The sequence below is a fragment of the Bufo gargarizans genome, chromosome 1, assembly GCF_014858855.1.
Source record: "Bufo gargarizans isolate SCDJY-AF-19 chromosome 1, ASM1485885v1, whole genome shotgun sequence".
Taxonomy (NCBI): Eukaryota; Metazoa; Chordata; class Amphibia; order Anura; family Bufonidae; genus Bufo; species Bufo gargarizans.
In genome coordinates this window covers 544,577,096-544,597,444 of record NC_058080.1, presented here as the reverse complement: position 1 = coordinate 544,597,444, position 20,349 = coordinate 544,577,096, and the positions used below count along the sequence as shown (strand labels likewise).

Below are 20,349 nucleotides of genomic sequence, written 5' to 3'. Positions count from 1 at the left end.
ATGTAATAAAAGTTATTTTCATGGCGGTGTTTGTAATACAGAGAATGGTTTGGACTGGAAAATGGTCCTAACTGAAGAAATTATTTTTATATTTCCAAATATGTTTCTGGAGATAGAGCTGTAGGCACAGTGGCAAATAAATAAAATGGTTAACATATGAAAACTGGCTGGTGGGCGCAGTCAAAATGTGCAGGCCAACAAAAACCCAAATATCTATGGCCAGTTGAAGACTTTGGGGGGCTAATTTCAAACAAGTTTAAAATGAATAAAATAAACACAGGTTAAATAGGGTGCATGTGTTTCCATCCAATGACATAGAAACCTTTTTAAATTGTTGGCTTGGCTGAGACTCCACCACATCAACATGCATACTTTAAGGACAGAATATAAAGTCTTTTTCTGGAATGACTATTCTATTTTTCTAAATAGTGCTGTATATTAAGAGGGGATAAGTGGGATGCAAATGAGCTCTTAACAAGCTCTGCCTCTAATGCCATGAGCATCCTTCACTCACTGCGCCTGCGCAGAATATTGAACGGAACGGCGCAGGCGCGAAGTACATGGCAGACAGGGCCAGCAGGAGGAGACCAAGGCTGCCTCGCCCTGTCAATCAAGTGCAGCGGGGCGCGTCCAGAGGTGGGAGAACGGAGCTTCTAGGAGCAGGGGCAATGCCCCCCTGCTCCTAGAGTCTAATTAGCATATTATAAAAGTTAGATTTCTGGCGTAACGGGGGCATAGATACAAATAGGAATAGACTAGTTAGGTTCAGCTGACATTAGCACATCGCTAATGTCAGCTAGTTTAATAGGGTTAATTCTGATGACAGAAACCCTTTAAAGGGGTTATCCCATGACTAATGTAAAAAATGAAAATCAGACATCATATAGAACATGACAATCTCTTTCTAACAAAGCTAGAATCAGCCCTGTACCACACATGGGTCCAGAGATCTCCTCATTCATTGCTCTGCTAGATTTATATCAAGCTGACGGCTCAAGGGGAGTGTCTTTTCAGCTGCAGGTCAGGGGGCGTGTCCATGTTCTCCCTATCACAGCTCAGGAGGCAGTTGAAGGATAAAACTGAGCATGTGCGGCCATCTCAGTGAGCAAGACAAAGAAATAAGAAAAAAATAAACAGCAGGTGGCGCTATACAGATCCATTTTATTGAATAACTCAGTAGCTATGCAAAATTTTTATTGTATGAAATTCAAAAGTGTTCAGATCCAGGTGCTGGTTTAAAAACCGTAGAATATTTTTCATGGGACAACCCCTTAAACTTCCTTTACATAATAAATGCTATTTGCTGAAGTGAGACAACCCCTTTTAAGAATGCATCCATGTACTCCATGGTCTGGATGCATTCTTAAGGATGAGTGGAGCTATACGTAACACAAAAGTGTGCCATCTGCAGATCTCCCCCATAACAGTGCATCATCCTCAGATCCCCATAATAGTGGGTCATCTGCAGATCTCCCCATAACAGTGCCTAATCTGCAGATCCCCCCCCCCCCCCCCCCAATAATAGTGGGTCATCTGCAGATCCCTCCCCAATAATAGTGGGTCATCTGCAGATCCCCCCCAATAATAGTGGGTCATCTGCAGATCCCCCCCCCAATAATAGTGGGTCATCTGCAGATCCCCCCCCCAATAATAGTGGGTCATCTGCAGATCCCCCCCCCCCAATAATAGTGGGTCATCTGCAGATCCCCCCCCCCCAATAATAGTGGGTCATCTGCAGATCCTCCCCCCCCCCCCCCCAATAATAGTGGGTCATCTGCAGATCCCCCCCCCCCCCCCCCCAATAATAGTGGGTCATCTGCAGATCCCCCCCCCAATAATAGTGGGTCATCTGCAGATCCCCCTCAATAATAGTGGGTCATCTGCAGATCCCCCCCAATAATAGTGGGTCCCCCCATAAGGGTCCATTCACACGTCCGCAACTGTTTTGCGGTCCACAAATTGCGGATCTGCAAATCACAGACACCGGCCACGTGCGTTCCGCATTTTGCGGACCGCACTTTAATAGAAATGCCGTGTCTGTGGACATGAATAGGACATGTTCTATTTTTTTGCGGAACGGAAGTGCGGATGCGGACAGCTCACTGTGTGCTGTCCTCATCTTTTCCGGCCCCATTGAAAATGAATGGGTCCGTATCCGTTCCACAACGTTGCGGAACGGATCCGGATCCATTTTGCAGACGTGTGAATGGACCCTAATAGTGGGTCATCTGCAGATCCCCCCCATAACAGTATGAAATACTATTCTATTTTATGACACCTTTTGGTTTATTTTCTTTCTCTAAAACCAAGGTGCATCTTATAAAGTGCAAATATGGAATATAAATATATATATATATATATATATATATACACACACACACACACATACATACATGTCGCCATTTTCTTTTATTTTTCTGATGTTGATCTTGTGTGAGGTAAATTTTTTGCTGGATGAGGTGGCATTTTCATTGGTACCATTTTGGGGTACATAAGATTTTTTTAATCACTTGCTATAATGTTTTTTTGGGAGGCAATGTTTTGGCATATTTTATTTTTTTTTTTATATACTTTTGCTGGTGAAAAGGTTTAATGGGGTTGTCCCAAGTTTTAAAGTTAGGCTTGTTTTACACTGTAAAATAAAATGTCACAGCCTTCTCTATGCTGAGCCCTGCTGTCACTGACAGTGGCCCTCCGCTCCACAGCTGAACGATTAGCCTGAAGCTGCAACCTCTGATCAGCCATTTTGAAACGTCCGATCAGAGATAAGTCCCGACTTCCCAGTTATTTATAGTCTATGATCGGTTTGGAACTGGTTGATTATTGTGTTCCATGTATAAATCGTTTAGAGTTAGTAGCCCCCAGACAGATTTTTATCTGTGAAGAGGACTCAGAGCTCTGTAGAACAAAAAACTGAGCTCCAACACAAAGATATTAATCATCACAGAATTTTGGGCCAAATTTGATTTTAAAAAAGATAGAAAGAGAAAATTATATTTTTTCAAGGATGGAGATATTCCAAAACCACAAAGTAATGTTTATACAGGTCAGGAAAGAAAAACATGTTTATTAGGCCTCATGCACACAAACGTTGTTTTGGTCAGCATCAGAGCCGCAGTTTTTGCGGCTTGGATGCGGACACATTCACTTCAATGGGACAGCAAAAGATGCGGATGCGTTGCTCCGTTCCATGGTCCGCAAAAAATATATAATCTGCTCTGTTCTTGTCCGTTTTGCGGACAAGAATAGGCAGTTATATTAATGGCTGTCTGTGCCGTCCCACAAACTGCGGAACGCACACGGACGCCATCAGTGTTTTGCGGATCCGCAATTTGCAGACCGCAAAACACACAACTGTCGCATGCATGAGGCCTTAGTCTCAAGTATTTTACCAAGTTCTGCCTCTGTTGCTGAACGCATTGGTGTAATAGGAGGGTGATCTCCAGCATCTGTTCCTTTTCTGGGACGATTGATATTTTCAGCAAGTAAAACTTTCACCTGAAAAGTAAAAGCAATTAATAGTAAATACAAAATCTACCAAGTTGACATTAATTTGGACATGTGTGGCCATGAAGTGTAGGTTTCAGTTTGGTGAACCCACACATATATAGCAGGGACTTGATTAACTACTGAACATCATATACATACTGACATTTTCATCAGTGATTGTGAGGCAAAACCTGTTACAGCTCAAAAAAACAGAACAGGTGTAAATCTTTTCATTATGCCTTGTCTGTGTGTAGGCTCCACTTCTGGTTTTAACTCAGTCACTGATGGAAATCGCTGATCAAACGCTGACTGTGCAAAATTTGCCTAAAAGGTCGCTTTAGGGCTGTTTCACACGAGTGAGTCCATTGCGGGATTCACGCTCCATGTGTGAGCGTGATCCTCCGTTCTGGACTTGCAGGAGCGCACTGCATTATACTGATTTATAATGCTATATGCCTCTGCTTGACCCTATTTTTACAGAATCATAGTGATATAAAACTGTGAGTATGATTCTGAAGAAGTAAGGTCATGCAGAGACACATAGCATTAAATCACGATAATGCGGTGCACTCCTGCAAGTCCAGAGCGGAGGATCACGCTCACACACGGAGCGTAAATCCCACAATGGACTCGCTCGTGTGAACAAACCCTTACACTGGCCAATTCAGCAGGCGATTGTCGGGAAGGAAGTGCTCCTTCCCAGCAAATTGCCTGCTTGCCAGTGAAGAAGACTGCTGCATTTACATGTAGCAAAATCCTCCAGAGTATGGGGAGAAGCGATCGCTAATTCCATCGCTTGTCCCCATACAAACTGGTTGTTTGCACTCAGCAGAATGTGTTTAGACAACACTAACGGTATCAACCGTTGGCGACGTCCCTCTCCCCTGGTCAGCGTGGCGCTGTAGAGCTGCTCCCGAGACTTCCAAACCGAGTTGCGATTTCCAGTAGCTGTGCAGCTCTTACAAGAGCTAGTAGTGATATAGCTGTTCCCTACAACACGAGGGCCACCAGGGGGGAGGGAGCATGTTACAGAGGGAGAGCTGGAGGCGTCACAGAAGATTATGAGGCGGAGCTGGGCATGAACGGCAGCAGGTGAGGGCTGCAGCTTGGAGCTATTGACATCCTCTTGGGCACTTTATTTTTATGACTGACAGGTTAGTAATGGCGTATTTTTAGCAAAATGAGCCTACAGATTACATTTATAAGACCACATTAGGAATGGTTAAAGCTCCCTGAACATAACCATATTTTTATCTGGAGGGGGTGAAACCTGGTGACAGAATCCCTTTAAGGTGGATTTAGACGGGATGATGAGCAGTAGATTGTTGGGAAGGAAGTGCTCCTTCCTGATAGTAGGCTGCTTGTTAAGTGGAGGTGAAGCACTGCATTTACATGCTTGACAAAGGCTGAGTGCAGCCGAACCGTTTCACTGTTTGTTTGTACATATGCGTTAAAGTACCAGAAATAAAGAAGATTATTGGAGATGCTGCTGCAACCTTTGTTTTAATTATGCATTTACATGCAGTGATCACCTCCACAGTATGAGAACATGTGATTGCTATTGTGATCAGTGCTCATCCTCATACATCTGCATTGCTTCTGGGCAGCAGATCGCACAATCTGCTGTCCAGAAAAGATGATTTAGGTGTCTGCATGAACAACAGTTTCACCTGATGAATGAGCGTTTCGCTTGTTCATCGGGTGATTGGCTGCACTTTCAGACAGGCAGACTGTTAGGAACGAGTGTTCGCAGGAACGTTCATTCCCGAATATCTGCCTGATCATCTGCCCATCTTAATCCACCTTTACACAACTTCAGCTGACACCTAGTATTGTGCATGGTGATGACATGACTTCATGTAGTTCACTGGCAATAGAAACCTAATACAATTCTCCAGATTGTACAGATAATAACTGGCTTTAATCACAATAAAATACTAGGCAGGGCTCCAGATGGCGACCAAAATGGTCACCAATGCGACTTAAAATTGCTAAATGGCGACAAGACTTTGTAGTCTTGTCACCATTTGCGCCTAGACCCGCCGCTGCTCTGCCTCTCACACACAAATAACTGACATGGGACGCTCTGCTGTCAGCACGTGCCATGTTCTTCTCAACAGCACAGGGGAGAAGGAGGCAGTCCCTCCCCCCTTTACTGCTGCTGCCACCAATGGGATGATAGAAGCGAGGAGGTGGGGAGGGCCTGTGGCCACTGCGCCATCAATGAATATAGTTTATGCTTAATACAAACGCAGGCTGCGGGTGCCGGCCATATCCCATACCCGGCACCCAGCCTCTATGACTGCGTGCTGTGATCTGCCGCTATTAACCCCTCAAGTGCAGCATCTGAGGGGTTAAAGGGAGTCTGTCACCACATTTGACCATATTAGACAGATCCTATAGCGTTATATGTGCCACCCAGCAGTTAAAAACGGTACCTTTGTTGCATATACCGGAGTCTTCTTTCTGCCAAAAATGAACTTTGAAGATTATGTAAATGAGCCCTCTCAAGTGCCCAGGGCGGTGTCTCAATCTCCGAGCCCAAGACCGGACCTCCCCAACGGCTCATAACCCTGCCCTCCGTGTGCCTGTGCCCACCCGTTTACTCCCCTCCCCTCGCCTTTTCCATTGCGGCTGCGCGGACAAATTCGTAGCCGGCGCATGCGCAGTAGGTATTGCGATGCCCTGCCAGGACCGGGCATCGCATTGCGCATGCGCCAGCTACGAGCCAATGGCTCCTTGATATATTTTTTTGTCTGGAGCCCTGCTAGGTGAACAATTAAGAAAAGCCAATATATTTTGTTCTGCTCACCGAGTCACCCCAGAATGGATTGTTGGCCTGCTGCCTCAGGGTCCCTTTCAGATCAAAGTTCTCAGGATAGTGTGTGGTCTCTGTGCGAGGATAGCTGATGTAGCCTTGAGTGTATAATCGCTCTGCAATTTGCATTGTATGTTGAGGGCCCATTCCTGAAATGAAACGACAGACAATGATACATACCACATAGATTAGACAATTAACATACAAATGTTGAATGTGACAAAATCTCACATCTCTATTCTATCTTTTAAAGGGTTCACAGCTTTACCTGGACATACCCACATTTTCACCCAGGCACATTTTCCGATGCTCTCCTTTGCAGGGCAAAGGCATTTTATGGAGTTTTGGTGATGTATCAGGCTCTCCATAAGGACTGCTAGGCAGAAGCTTTCACCCAACAGTGAGCCAGCCCAGTGACGTCTCCGGCTCTGATGGGTGGGCTTTAGCGTTGCCCTAGCCGGTAAAACGGCTAGGCCGGCGCTAAAGCTCACCCATCACAGTTGGTAATGTCACCGAATACACTGTTGGGCGGAAGCCTCCACCCAGCAGTGTGTTATTATAAACAAAAAAAGCCCTGCGATCCAGCTCAGGGCAAGGGAGAGCATCGGAGCACGAAATGTTCTGATGCTCATATTATGGTGGCTGCCTGGGTGAAATTGTGAGCTGAACCCAGACAACCCCTTTAATTCATGTGCAAAGAATTGGTTCAGTCATCTAAGGGATGAATAACTTTACTTTGTACTAGGAAATGACTTTATGGGAATGTGTCATCAGAAAATGACCTTTTGTTTAAATCACGGTTTTAGGATAAAAAAAAAAAAATCTCGAATTACTGGTGATTTTTTTTTTTATTCAGTTTTTTAATTGTCATAATCTCGCATATCTCGAGTATGACTAGAAAACTATCCCATAAAAGTCAAAAAGGTCCCCTCCAGTCTATTGTGTCTATGGTCCATGTGGCTGCTGTAAAGTATCTCTTTAAATTGGAAGTCTTGATATATTATTAGGCCTAGAGGTTAATGTGAAAACTGCAAGATTTTTGTTTTTTAAATAAAATAAATAAATAAATACATTTAATATAAAAACTGCAGTATAGAAAAGCACAAGGCAGCACTCTGGACTTAGGCCTCTTGCACACGAAAGTGTACGCCCCGTGGCCGTGCTGCGGGCCGCAATGCACGAACGCCAACCGTGGGGCAGCCGCAGCGGATCGTGGACCCATTCACTTTAATGGGTCAGGGATCCGCCCGTTCCGCAAAAAGGACATGTTCTTTCTTTTTGCGGAACGGAAGTATGGGACGAAACCTCACGGAAGCACTCTGTACCATTCTGCATCTCCGGATTTGCGGACCCATTCAAGTGAATAAGTCCGCATCCGTAATGCGGAATGCCCATGTAATGGCGCCCGTGTATTACGGATACGCAAATGCGGTCCCCAATACGGCCACGGAGCGCACACATTCGTGTGAAAGAGGCCTTAGATGAAGAAAAGTGGATCCTTTATTACACCAAGAACAACGTTTCAGCTCACCTCAATGGAGCCTTTGTCAAGCAGTGATAACAGTGCTTCAACCAGATATATAAAATTTGATTTTTGTACTCACCGTAAAATCCTTTTCTCGTAGTATGCATTGGGGGACACAGCACCATGGGTATATGCCCAGCTGCCACTAGGAGGCTGCCACTAGAAGTAAAAAGTGTTGGCTCCTCCTATCTGGGCTATACCCACTGCAGATGCAGGAGCAAACCAGTAGGTAGAAAAGCAGAAGGAGCACAAGAAAAAACTGTAAGCCAACAAGTCCTAAACCAGAAAGGACCAACAGAAAACTTAGCCAAAAAGGGTCGGATCTGTTTCCCCCAATGCATCCTACGAGAAAAGGATTTTACGGTGAGTACAAAAATCAAATTTTCTCTTGAATCCACTGGGGGACACAGCACCTTGGGACGTCCCAAAGCAGTCCACAAGGGAGGGCAGCAATAAAACAGCCATGCAACGCAACTAACTCACGGCTGCTTGCAGAACCCTGCGACCCAAACTGGCATCAGCAGAGGCTAAGGAGTGGATGTGGTAAAATTTTGAAAACATATGGACAGAGGCCCAGGTGGCGGCCTTGCAGACCTGGGAAACTGAGGCCTGATGTCTACCGCCCAAGAAGCCCCAACCGCCCTAGTGGAATGAGAGGTCAATCGAAAGGGAGGACCACGACCCTTGGCAACATAGGCCTCCTTAACTGCCGACCTAATCCAACGGGAACTGGTGGCCTTGGAAGCCTGCAGGCCCTTGCGAGGACCCTCAAGGATCACAAAGAGGGAGTCCGACCGGCGAAAGGGCTCAGTCAACCGAAGATAGAGGTGAAGCGCCCTAACAACATCCAAACGGTGAAGAGAACGCTCCCTCGGATGAGAGGGGTTAGGACAGAAGGACGGAAGGACAATCTCCTCATTAATGTGGAATGAGGACACCACCTTAGGGAGGAAGGAAGGCACCAGGCGGAAAACGACCTTATCCTCATGAAACACCAAGAAAGGGGATCTGCAAGAGAGCGCAGCAAGTTCAGAAACTATGCGAATAGAGGTAATTGCCACAAGAAAGGCGACCTTAAACAAAACAAAGAGATATATCCTGTAACGGCTCAAAGGGGGAGGCCTGAAGAGCGTCCCACCGTTCCACAGGAGGACGAAAAGGCGGAACACTGTGAGCGACCCCCTGCAGAAAAGTTCTCACTTGACGGCGAGAAGCCAGGGGTTTCTGGAAAAGAACAGATAGAGACGAAATCTGACCCTTGAGAGAGGCCAAATGAAGACCCTTGTCAAAGCCCGACTGGAGGAAGGATAAGACCCTGGAAATGGACAGGTAGAGAGGGTGAAACTGAGCAGCCTCACACCAGGAAAAATAAGTCTTCCAAGTACGATTATAAATTCTGGAAGACTGTGGTTTGCGTGCGTGGAGTAAAGTCTGAATAACAGACTCCGAGAGACCGCGGAACCTCAGAACCGCGGCCTCAACAGCCACGCCGTTAAACGCAGCTGATGTAAATTCGGGTGGAGTAGCGGACCTTGGGAAAGGAAGTCAGGACGCAGAGGGATGCGCCACAGAGCATCTGTGAGTAGGAACAGAAGATCCGCGTACCATGCTCGGCGAGGCCAGTCCGGGGCCACCAGAATCGCCGGAACCCGAGCCAACTTCAGGCGCTTGAGAACCCTGGGAAGGAGCGGAATGGGAGTAAAGAGGTAAACAAGACCGAACTGGGACCAAGGAAGGACCAGCATCCGAGGCCAGCGCCAGGGGGTCCCGAGACCTCACGAAGTAACGCGGGACCTTGTGGTTGAGATGAGAGGTGAAAAGGTCTATGTCCGGCGTGCCCCTACGCTGACACAGACAAAGAAACACCTCTGGGTGAAGAGACCACTCGCCCGGGTCGGGGCTTTGGCGACAGAGAGTCCGCCGCCCAACTGTCGACCCCGGGAATGTGGACGGCGGAGAGAACCGGAAAGAAGGACTCCGCCCACTGAAGTATGCGGGATGCCTCTTCCATGAGCCTCCTGCCCCTGGTGCCCCCCTGACGATTCAGGTCCACCGCAGTGGAGTTGTCCGTCCGGACACGGACTGGAAGACCGGCGAGAAGATGTGTCCAATGAGATAGAGCCAGAAAGATCGCCCTGAGCTCCAGAATGTTGATGTGCAGGGAGGATTCCACTGCTGACCACAGGCCCTGAGCAGATAGGGACCCGAAGACAGCTCCCCAACCCGTCAGGCTGGCATCCGTGGAGATCACCTGCCAACCAGGGGGAAGAAAGGACTTGCCCAGAGATAGGGTGCGAGGTAGAAGCCACCAGCACAACTCCTTGTGGACAAGATGGGGAAGACTAACCAGGCGGTCGAAACCCGGCTGGGACTTGACATGAAGAACCGACTTGCAGGAAGAGTAGAAAACTCTATTCTGTAACCGGAGGAAATGATCTCCAGGACCCATGTGTCGTCCACGCTTGCGCACCATGACTCCTGGAAGTCGAGCAAGCGCCCCCCGCATGTGGTAAAGCGCACTCATGCAGAAGAGGTTTTCGCAGACTGAGGCTTTAAAGGCTTGGGGCGAGAATGCGAGGCAGGTCTGGCCTTGAAGGAAGCCCCCCCCCCCCCCCCCCGATTTCTTATCCGAGCGGGAGGAAGAGTCGCGAAAGGAGCGAACATTTTTGGACCTTGAAGTCGCCAATGGAGGGCGACAGCGGCGAGGGCGGTTCTGGGGGAGGAGGGAGCTTTTTTCCTCTCGTGGCCTCAGAAATAAGCTCCACCAGGCGCTTCCCAAACAGATTTTGAAAGGGGAGAGAGATAAGCGCCTTTTTGGAAGCTACATCTGCCGCCGATGAACGAAGCCAAACCGTACGGCGGATGGCCACAGAGTTAGCGGCTGCTCTGCTAGATCGGCGAGCCGATTCCAGGGAGACATCACACAGGTACCGGGAAGTCTGGAGAAGCTGAGAGGCAAGAATGGAAACCTCGCCTGAAGTAGAATCCGACAGCAAACGAATGAGCTGCTTGGCCCTGACCACGCAGGCTTTGGCAACCCAGGAGGCGGAAAAAGCAGGCTGAACAGCGGAGACTGCTGCTACAAAAACGGCCTTAGCGAAGGAATCAATCTTCTTGTCAGCGGGATCTGACAAGGAAGCCGCATCAGCCAAGGGAAGGATGGTAGCCTTGGCCAAACGGGCCAACCTGAGGATCAGCCAGAGGTGGGACTGACCAGAGGTTCACGGATTCTGCACTGAAAGGAAACAGAGCGTCCGAACCTTTAGACGTCTGCAGGCGCTTATCAGGCTGACTCCATTCCTTGACCAGGAGTGCGTCAAGGTCCAGGTGGTTAGGAAAAACCAACACGGAATGCCTGGAACGGCGGAAGGACACAGGGTCAGGCCCCCCAGAAGAGGAGGGAGTACCCTCCTGCACATTGAGGTTGTCTCTAACCGCCTTAATGAGGTCCTGTATGGCCGCAGATAAAGTAGAACTCTGCTCTGATACAGAATCCCAGGAGCGGCAGAAGACGAGACTTCACATGTCTCAATCAAATTATTTACAGTTAGTCAAAGATCAATTGTCTCTGGATTGACACGTGTTATTGAGTATTAAAATTTAGCATTTATTACTTGTCCTTAAAATTCCTAGAACTGACGGAATTAAAATTATCAGCTGTGCTTGCCATATAGTTTGAATGGGTCTAGATCAGTGATGGCGAACCTATGGCACGGGTGCCAGAGGAGGCGCTCAGAGCCCTCGCTGTGGGCACCCGCACCCTGGAAAAAGTCTATGGCATACCAATATGCCTTAGACTTTTACTACCATTAATTAGCGCAAGGGGTACTATGAACAGCACAGGCAGCGCACTGAATTAGGCGGCTATTATAGTGATGAAGTACATGGGAGATATAATTCATTCATATAGTTACATTGCCGTGTTGGCACTTTGCGATAAAAAAGTGGGTTTTGGGTTGCAGTTTGGGCACTCGGTCTCTAAAAGGTTCACCATCACTGGTCTAGATATTGAGTGAATCCACTAGAGGTCAGTCTTTGCTTCACTTTTAACTGCCTAGCTATCTATACTATTTCCACATGACATCATCTGTGCTCTGTTTGGTGCACACTGTTAATTTCACAATGCGCTACCTGCTGGCAGCAGATGCCCTCGTGGAGTTCACTTTTACTCCTTATAAATCTACCAGACCTCCTATCTTGGCGATGCACTTGCTGTCTAAAACACACTTCTATCACTCTCTCCCCCCCCCGACATGTTTCGCCAAACACTTGGCGTCTTCAGGGGTATTGGCCCGCTATATCATGTTACATATCAGCTACCCATGTTTGTTGTTATTTGGACGCTATGGCCACGGATCAGGTGAATTCCTTGCATGCGCAATGAATATTTGCGGCATGCAAACTCCAAATTTGTTTTGCGCATTTAAATGCGCAAGCATGAGTGCGCGAACACTATCGAATTCTCGAATGAACTTGAGTTAGCCAGTGCGTGCGCACTGGCAATCAATACACGCCACCGGGTAACCACATAAAGTTTCATTATGTAGGGTGAGCAACTCACGTATCTGTAATTATTGATTTATTATTTTGCACATGGGTACAATTATCAATTTGGAAGTTAACTCTACTATATTTATCACTTAATCATGTTTATACATGCATTCCACAAATTATCTATTTATGAATGTTGTACACTTCATTGTATCATGTATTCTCACCATAATATATCATGTATTTACACATTATTTTGATTATATATATTACTAATCATGATGATAATTTGATTGATGTTATTGATTAATGATCATGCACAACACTTGTAATTTGCTCTTTATATATCTGGTTGAAGCACTGTTATCACTGCTTGACAAAGGCTCCATTGAGTTGAGCTGAAACATTGTACTTGGTGTAATAAAGGATCCACTTTTCTTCATCTATGTCCGGAGTGCTGCCTTGTGCTTTTCTATACTACTATTGGCAGATTTGTTCATCCAGAATCTTACAAGGATTTATTGCACCTTAAAGTGCTGCTGAACTTTTTGTGTTTGCTTTTAATATAAAAACTGGATTTAAAGGGTTTATCCAGGATTAAAGAAACATGGCTGCTTTCTCCCAAAGACAGCTCCACAGCTGTCCATTGGTTTTGCCTGGTACCCCAGCTCCATCAAATGAATGGGGATGAGCTGTAATACCACACACAACCGGTGGACAGGTGTGGTGGGTTTTTTGGAAGAAAGCAGGCGACCTTTTCTGGTCCTGAAAAACCCCTTTAAACAGCAGGTAATTTTATGATGCCACACTCCCTTTAATATATTCAACATACCTAAAGCTGAACTGGCCACTCTCAACATTTCCACTGTGTTTAATGCCTGAGGTCTTTGCTTGGCCTTCTCCTTTTTGCTGACAGATTCTACCTGCAATTATAAAAACATCTGATTAAAAAAATAAGCCTCAGAAGAATTAAATAAATTAGCTTAGTATTTTGCACTGAAGATTGGTTTAGCTAAATGCAGCTGAAAGCATACTACATACCTAATAAACATTCTTAACTATTAGGCCTCATGCACACGACCGTTGTTTAGGTCCGCATCCGAGCCGCTGTTTTTTGCGGACAAGAATAGGCATTTATATTGCCGGCACCTGTTCCGTTCCGCAAATTGCGGAAGGCAACACAGGCGGCTTCCGTTTTTTTGCGGATCCGTGGTTTGCGGACCGCAAAAAACGGCACGGCCGTGTGCATGAGGCCTTAGAAGAAGGCAATCCCCCCCCACTCCTGTGTGCAGACGTGTATATGTCATAGAAAAGATCCTTGCTTGCGTGGATGAGACATTCAGGATGTTCATATCTATATTTATACCTGCTTTTCCCCAACAACTAGCATGACTGGAATAGAGTATACTGTATATTTGAAATTTGTACCCTGGTATTCTAGTTTCAGCAAATAAACTTTGAAGGATCCACTTTTGGCCCCAATTACTTATAATGGGATTATCATGTTTCTGTTTTTTTACTGGACGCTATACTGCAATGTGCTACACTATTCTGACTGTGAAAATGCCATGGAAAGATGAAGGAAGAGAACCAACGCAAGCCAAAAGCATCGTCACTGAATGCAGTCTACACTAGACAAAGAAATATATTATGACATTTGCAGGTTTCTATCCAGGTATTTTTATTCCTAAAAAATGCACAAAATCAAAATCCCCAGCTTTAAAGGGTTTTTGTCACTTATCCATAAGATAGGTAATAAATATGCTGACTACTAGAACATTCCCTGTTCCTCCTTACTACACTGCAGATGTGCTGGACTGTAGCAGTGGATCGGATGCACGTGGTTGCTCTATTCAAGTCTATGGGAATGATGAAGTCAGCAGTCTGACCAGTGTTCATGTCCCAACAGAAGTAATGCATTGTTACCTTTGCCTCCCTGCTTGTCTTTGTAAGGTTTAAGAACATCTGAGCTATTTCTCTGTCAAAGACCCGAACTCGATCCCAGTCCAGAGTAAGAGGATGCTCTTGGCCATGACTCACCTGAAAAGATTAAAAAAATATATATATATATAGGTAATTCACACTTGAACACATTGATAAGATGGCCTATTCTGCTCCAAACAATATATTAGCTACTCAATCACAATATCTGTACGCAAACAAATTACTTAAAAGTGACATCAGACACCAGTATAACTAGTCCAATACATATAAATTTCATGAACAGCTCACCTTGACTTGAAGGACCCAATACAGTTCAGGTTTGAATGACTGGATCTTATCATGCCTCTCCACACAGAATCCTAATGTGGGGGTTTGGCAGGGGCCGAAAGATATTAGGGAACTATCCAGGTTACCATATTTACCTTGAAAGTACTTTGTCTGAAACCTAGGTGAAGACAAAGTAAATCAATAAAACAACAAATTTAAGACAAGTATATGTAATACATACAAAATTAAAGGCGCTTTCCACTCCTATAAAAACTTTTCATATTAGCAGATGGCACAATTAAAAAGCTTACTAAAACAGAGTGCTTTCCTCGGTTCCATTGCAGGACATTGTCAGACCAATCCTCGCTGCAGGTTACTTTACAACTGTCTGGCAGTAGGAGCCCCAGAATGTGGCACCTGAACCCATTCTGGTTAAAAGTAATAGATCTTAATGATGTCAGGAAACAACTGAGTTTTATCAGCTTAATGAGGGAACTGCTTCTGTGGGTATAGTATGGGACTCAATGAAGGCATTTATGAGAGGTATATTGAGCAAAAGGATAAATGTTGTTAAGACGCGCACGCACGAGCTGGGAGAGGAGATGTGGAACCAACTGACTAGCAAGGAGGCAGCATATGTTGGGGATCGCCCTGGGGTCACACTGGGAGCTTGGAAAGCTGCACAGGAGACTCTCAATGCCCACATCCTGGAACAGGCTGCTAATAATAATAGCAATACTAGGAGAGAGGGAAGGCAGGGCATATGCTGGTGATGATAGCTAAGGCTCAACAGGGGTCTACATACAAGTTGTGCTTACAAAATAAAGAGGGCAGGATTATAGATAATACTCAGGGAATATTGGAGATTTTTAAGGGGTTTTATGAAGCTCTATATAAAAGTAAGGTTACATACATGGAACAGGATCTGGAATTTTTCCTGGATGGGGTGGGACTGCCGGCTTTATCGGCGGAGGAGAGGGACAGGCTAGATGCTCCTCTTACATTAGAATTACAACAGGCGGTGAGCTCAATGCCAAACAAGAAAGCTCCCTGTCCTGACGGTTGCCTATGGAAATGTACAAGGAATTTGGGGAAGATATTGGAGGTATATGAACAAGCTTATGAAGTGGGTAGGTTGTCCCATTCCATGTATGAAGCCACGATTGTGGTTTTACTTAAACCGGAGAAGGATCATAAACTGCCTCTGTCATAACGGCCTGTCTCTCTCCTCACGTCAGATGTCAAGAAATTGGCGAAAGTATTGGCAACGCGGCTGTCCCAAGTTGTCAAGTTGGTGGTGCACCCAGATCAATCTGGAGTTATGCCAGCGAAGTCCACCGCTAACAATCTGAGGAGACTCTTTTTAAATCTCCAGGCGGCCCCAGGTGATCTAGCTGATAAGGCGGTGCTATCAATGGACGCCGTCAAAACGCTTAATAGCGTAGAATGGAGATACTTATGGGCTGTCCTTAAAAAAATGGGATTTGGGTTGTCTTTCATAGCCTGGGTCCTACTTTTGTATGCTGCTCCCACTGCTAGGATTAAAGTTAATAATGAAATGTTGAATAGCTTTAAATTAGAGAGGGGTACTAGGCAGGGGTGCCCATTGTCCCCATTGCTTTATGCAGTGGCAATAGAACCTTTGGCGGACATTTTAAGGGGATCCCAAGAGATTCAGGGGTTCAAGTATGGACAGGGAGAGGAATGAGTGGTTTTATATGCTGATGACCTTTTACTATTTGTTAATAAGGTAATGGAGCATTTGTCCCCAATAATGAGAATTATAGATAATTTTGGAACTTTCTCTGGGTTGTCCATTAACTGGTCTAAGTCTGCACTGCTTCCTATGATTCCTCGTGAGGCCCCATCTAGCTTGGTGAATATCCCCATTTTATGGGTGGCCAAATGTAAGTATTTCGGAGTGTGGGTCACGAGAGATGTTAAGGACTATATTGAGCTCAATTTCTATACCCCTTTTGGATAGGATAAAACATAAAATTAAGGCATGGTGTAAGCTACCGATTTCTATTATAGGTAGAGTGAACCTGATCAAGATGATAATAATGCCCCAACTGCTGTATATTCTGCACAATGCTCCAGTTTGGGTTCCCCGACACTTCTTAATTCATATGATAGGGTCCTGTAGAGAATTTGGTACCTACTGGTCGGTAGTGTTTAGTATGGTAGATGCCGTGTACAATATTGCAGTTTCTAGGAACCCAGTGGTTGGTGTTCTGGGCCACACTTCTCAGGATCTATCAGTAACAAAGGGGTGTAGGTTGGCAATAGCTAAAACTCTGTATTGTTTAAGGAAACTGATTGCGAAACATTGGATACAATCAATTGGTCCAAACAAGCAAGAATTAATAGGGGCTGTAAATCATCTGGTTCAGTTGGAAAGGGGAATCTATCTGAAAGAGGTGCACTTAAAAAATTCCAGCAACAATGAGAGAATTGGATAGTAAAATCTGGTTTAGCCTTTGAGGACTTGACGAGATCATGGTTGGTAGATCCCATGAGAGTAGTCAGCCTACATCAGAGAAGTAGGACTGCCCTTAGATGATCATTGAATGATGCAGCTGGGTATGGGAGGTTAACTGTTGATAGGAATCAAGTATAGAACTGATTTAGGGTACGGAGGACACTGCACGGTGGAGGCAGGGGTTTTTGAGGGGTTTATTGCTGTATATGTTTTTTTACTTGTGTACGGTGTGTTAAAAGAAAAATGATCTGATTTAAAAAAATGTGTAAACAACATGGCAATAGGTAAAGGTGTCACCATGAAATGGTCATGTACTATGACAAAAACATGTGATCCCCATGTAGGAGCAGCTGCACAAGACCCTTTTACATGGTCTGAGGATCTGGGCAATCATTGCGAGATGAGTATTCGTCATACAAGCAAACTCGATCACCAGATGACTGTATCTTTTATGTGGAACATAAACTTTTTTTCTGGACAGCTGATCGGCCTGTGTAAACAGGGATGAGCTGCCGGCAACCAGAAATCTGTGAGGGGATGAGCGACTGCAGTAGTGATCGTGTATAAGGAGATGAATGCTGCATGAAAATGCAGCTCTCACCTCCGCTCACAATCATGCAATTATTAAGAAAGCTGGGCTCATTCTTGACAAATGCCTGTGTATTAGCAGATGTGAAAGAGCCTGGGGCCATGTAAAATGGTTGTCTCACTTCAGCAAATAACATTTATTATATAGAGGAAGGTAATACAAGCCACTTACTAATTGTATTGTGATTGTCCACATTGCTTACTTTGCTGGCTGGATTAATTTTTCCATCACATTATACACGGCTCGTTTCCATGGTTACAACCACCCTGCAATCCATCAGTGGTGGTCGACACATTAGAAAAAAAGCACTGGCTTCTCTGGTGGCCAGGACAATGGGAGTGCACATAGGCTAGTGCTTTTCACTATATTGTGCAAGCACGGCCACCACTGATGTATTGCAGGGTGGTCGTAACCATGGAAACGGGCGTCTATAATGTGATGGAAAAATGAATCCAGCCAGCAAAGGAAGCAAAATGGACAATCACAATACATTAGTAAGTGCCTTGAATTAATGTCCTCTACGTAATAAATGTTATTTTCTGAAGTAAGACAACCCCTTTAACGTTTGTATATACTGTGGAAGTATGAGCAGTAGGAAAGCAACAATCACACAATGAGAGAACATGAAGGAACCTTGTGAAGGCACAGCCAATCCTGAGGTCCAACTCCTGTCTAGCATCGACAGAAAGGGCTTCATTCTTGTTGGGCTCCCCAAGCCTGTTCATAGCATTGATGATATCTGTATCTGTGATGGAGCTGAACTTTGCACGATGCACAGTACGCTCCCCTGCGTTAGTTCTATTCATCATTGGTAGCACTGCATCCAGCACCTGACAAATAGTAAAGGCCAAAATAATATAGCATTTGATGAATAGAACACAACATGGCGTGATGATATGTCATTGATTACCTCAAAACAGATGTTTTCTCCCTCCTTGTCGCAATCCAGCCACAAGACTACATAGTCACATCCACGTCCTTCCACCTGAGTGAAATGCGAGAAAACTATAGATTATATATCTAGGGCATCTCTCATTCTTTCAGATCCACTGCACCAGCTGCTTATACAGGTTTTGGCTCTCACTACTTGAGCTTATTGTGGTCTGCTTTTATTCATCAGTGGCCTCATCTTATTCAACATTGTCTTAATGCAGTTTATAGGTTGATATTATGCATAGCTGGTATATTTTGTATGTCCTGATCTGTGGACGTTCAGTGGATTCTGTATGTGTCGGTTTTATCCTGTTACCGACACGTTGTTCACATTGTATACAATTTTTTTATGTGTCTGTCTGTTGTAGTTGTCTAATAAACTTTATATAAACTTTTATCCATGGATATTGTTGGATGTGCATTTATAGGGTGGTTCTTTTGACTCTTCTTTGGGTCTGTCTTGTTTTGCATAGATTATATATCTATTATTATATTTTTTTAAATGAACTGTTTAAGGCTACTTTCACACTGGCGTTTTGGTTTCCGTTTGTGAGATCCATTTCAGGGCTCTCACAAGCGGTCCAAAACGGATCAGTTTTGCCCTAATGCAGGGGTGAGGAAATTAAAAACTAAACTACTTGTCGAAGGACTAAAGCGGGGGCTCGATCTACTTGTCCCTCATGACAATCTACATGTCCTGATACAATTTTTTTTAAATCAAAATCATATTTAAATAAGGTCTTTATTGATATGCTGGCTGGCTTCTTGCGTTTGGAGGTGTGGCAGTGCTTTGAAGTCAATGGCACCACAGCCACACACCCCCGCTCGCAGTGTGATTGCCACCACCCAAGCGCGTGGCACATTAGTGCCTGCATCCCGGTCTAGTGCAATCTGCAAAAATGTTGCAAGCACTATTTTAGCAGATTGCACTGGACTGGAACACAGGAACTAATGTGCCACCACTGCGGGCGAGGAGGAGGCTGTGGTGCCATTGACTTCAATGCACCACCACGCTTCCTTATGCAGGGAGGTGGCAGGCTTGCGTTCCAGTCTTTATGGTGTGAAATGACTCTAAGTTTAGTCCTCGTTCACACCAGATGATTCTGTCCAGAATGCACTACATCGCAGCCGGCTCACTATGTTGTGGGGCAGGAGGGGGCGTGACGATCCATTGAAGTGAATGGCACCGTAGCCACAGCCGCAGGCGATCGGATGCACGGGATCACAAGGCACTATTATGCCTGAGATCCGGTCAAAATGCTGCTTGCAGCATTTTGTTTGGACTGGACCGCAGGCATAATGTGCAGCCAATCGCATTGCAGCCTTTGGGAATGGTTATGGTGCCAATCACTTCAACAGACCCCTACGCCCCCTCCTGCCCCACAATATAGTTAGCCAGCCGCAATGCGGTGCAGTGCATTCTGGACATAATCAGGCCGGAACGCAATGCCTGGTGTGAACGAGGCCTTAATGTGATCACAGCAATTAGTTTAGTGCACACTCTTGCTCTTAGCACATTACTACCCGTACCTCTAGGTGGTTTAGACAAATTAGCTGCTGATGTGGCATGGAAAGGACCCCCCTCACATTCCCAGTTTGACAACACCTGCAGAAAGGGGGTCCTCTGAGGGATGCTGGCAGAGTTGAGAGTTCTATCAATGCCCCTGGCTCTGTAACAGCTCTGTCACTGCTCCTCCCACCGAGCCGGAGACGTGACAGAACCTTTCATTGCTCCACCCCTCCAGCTCTGTCATTTCTTCTTCCCCACGCTGTCACTACACCACGCCCCCCCCCCCCGGCTCTGTCACCAC

General features: G+C 45.5%; 1 protein-coding gene across 1 annotated transcript in view; it reads right to left on the bottom strand.

Annotated features, from left to right (window-relative positions):
- The window catches only part of TOP3B (DNA topoisomerase III beta), a 68,565-nt gene that overhangs the window by 23,234 nt on the left and 24,982 nt on the right, over window positions 1–20,349 (bottom strand). The window contains exons 5-11 of the mRNA XM_044275552.1: window positions 18,516–18,590; window positions 18,239–18,435; window positions 14,556–14,712; window positions 14,250–14,363; window positions 13,156–13,246; window positions 6,302–6,456; window positions 3,393–3,498 (exon numbers count right to left, since the gene is read on the bottom strand). Of these exons, the coding sequence (XP_044131487.1) occupies window positions 3,393–3,498; window positions 6,302–6,456; window positions 13,156–13,246; window positions 14,250–14,363; window positions 14,556–14,712; window positions 18,239–18,435; window positions 18,516–18,590 (895 nt within the window). The remainder of the gene's footprint in view (window positions 1–3,392; window positions 3,499–6,301; window positions 6,457–13,155; window positions 13,247–14,249; window positions 14,364–14,555; window positions 14,713–18,238; window positions 18,436–18,515; window positions 18,591–20,349) is intronic.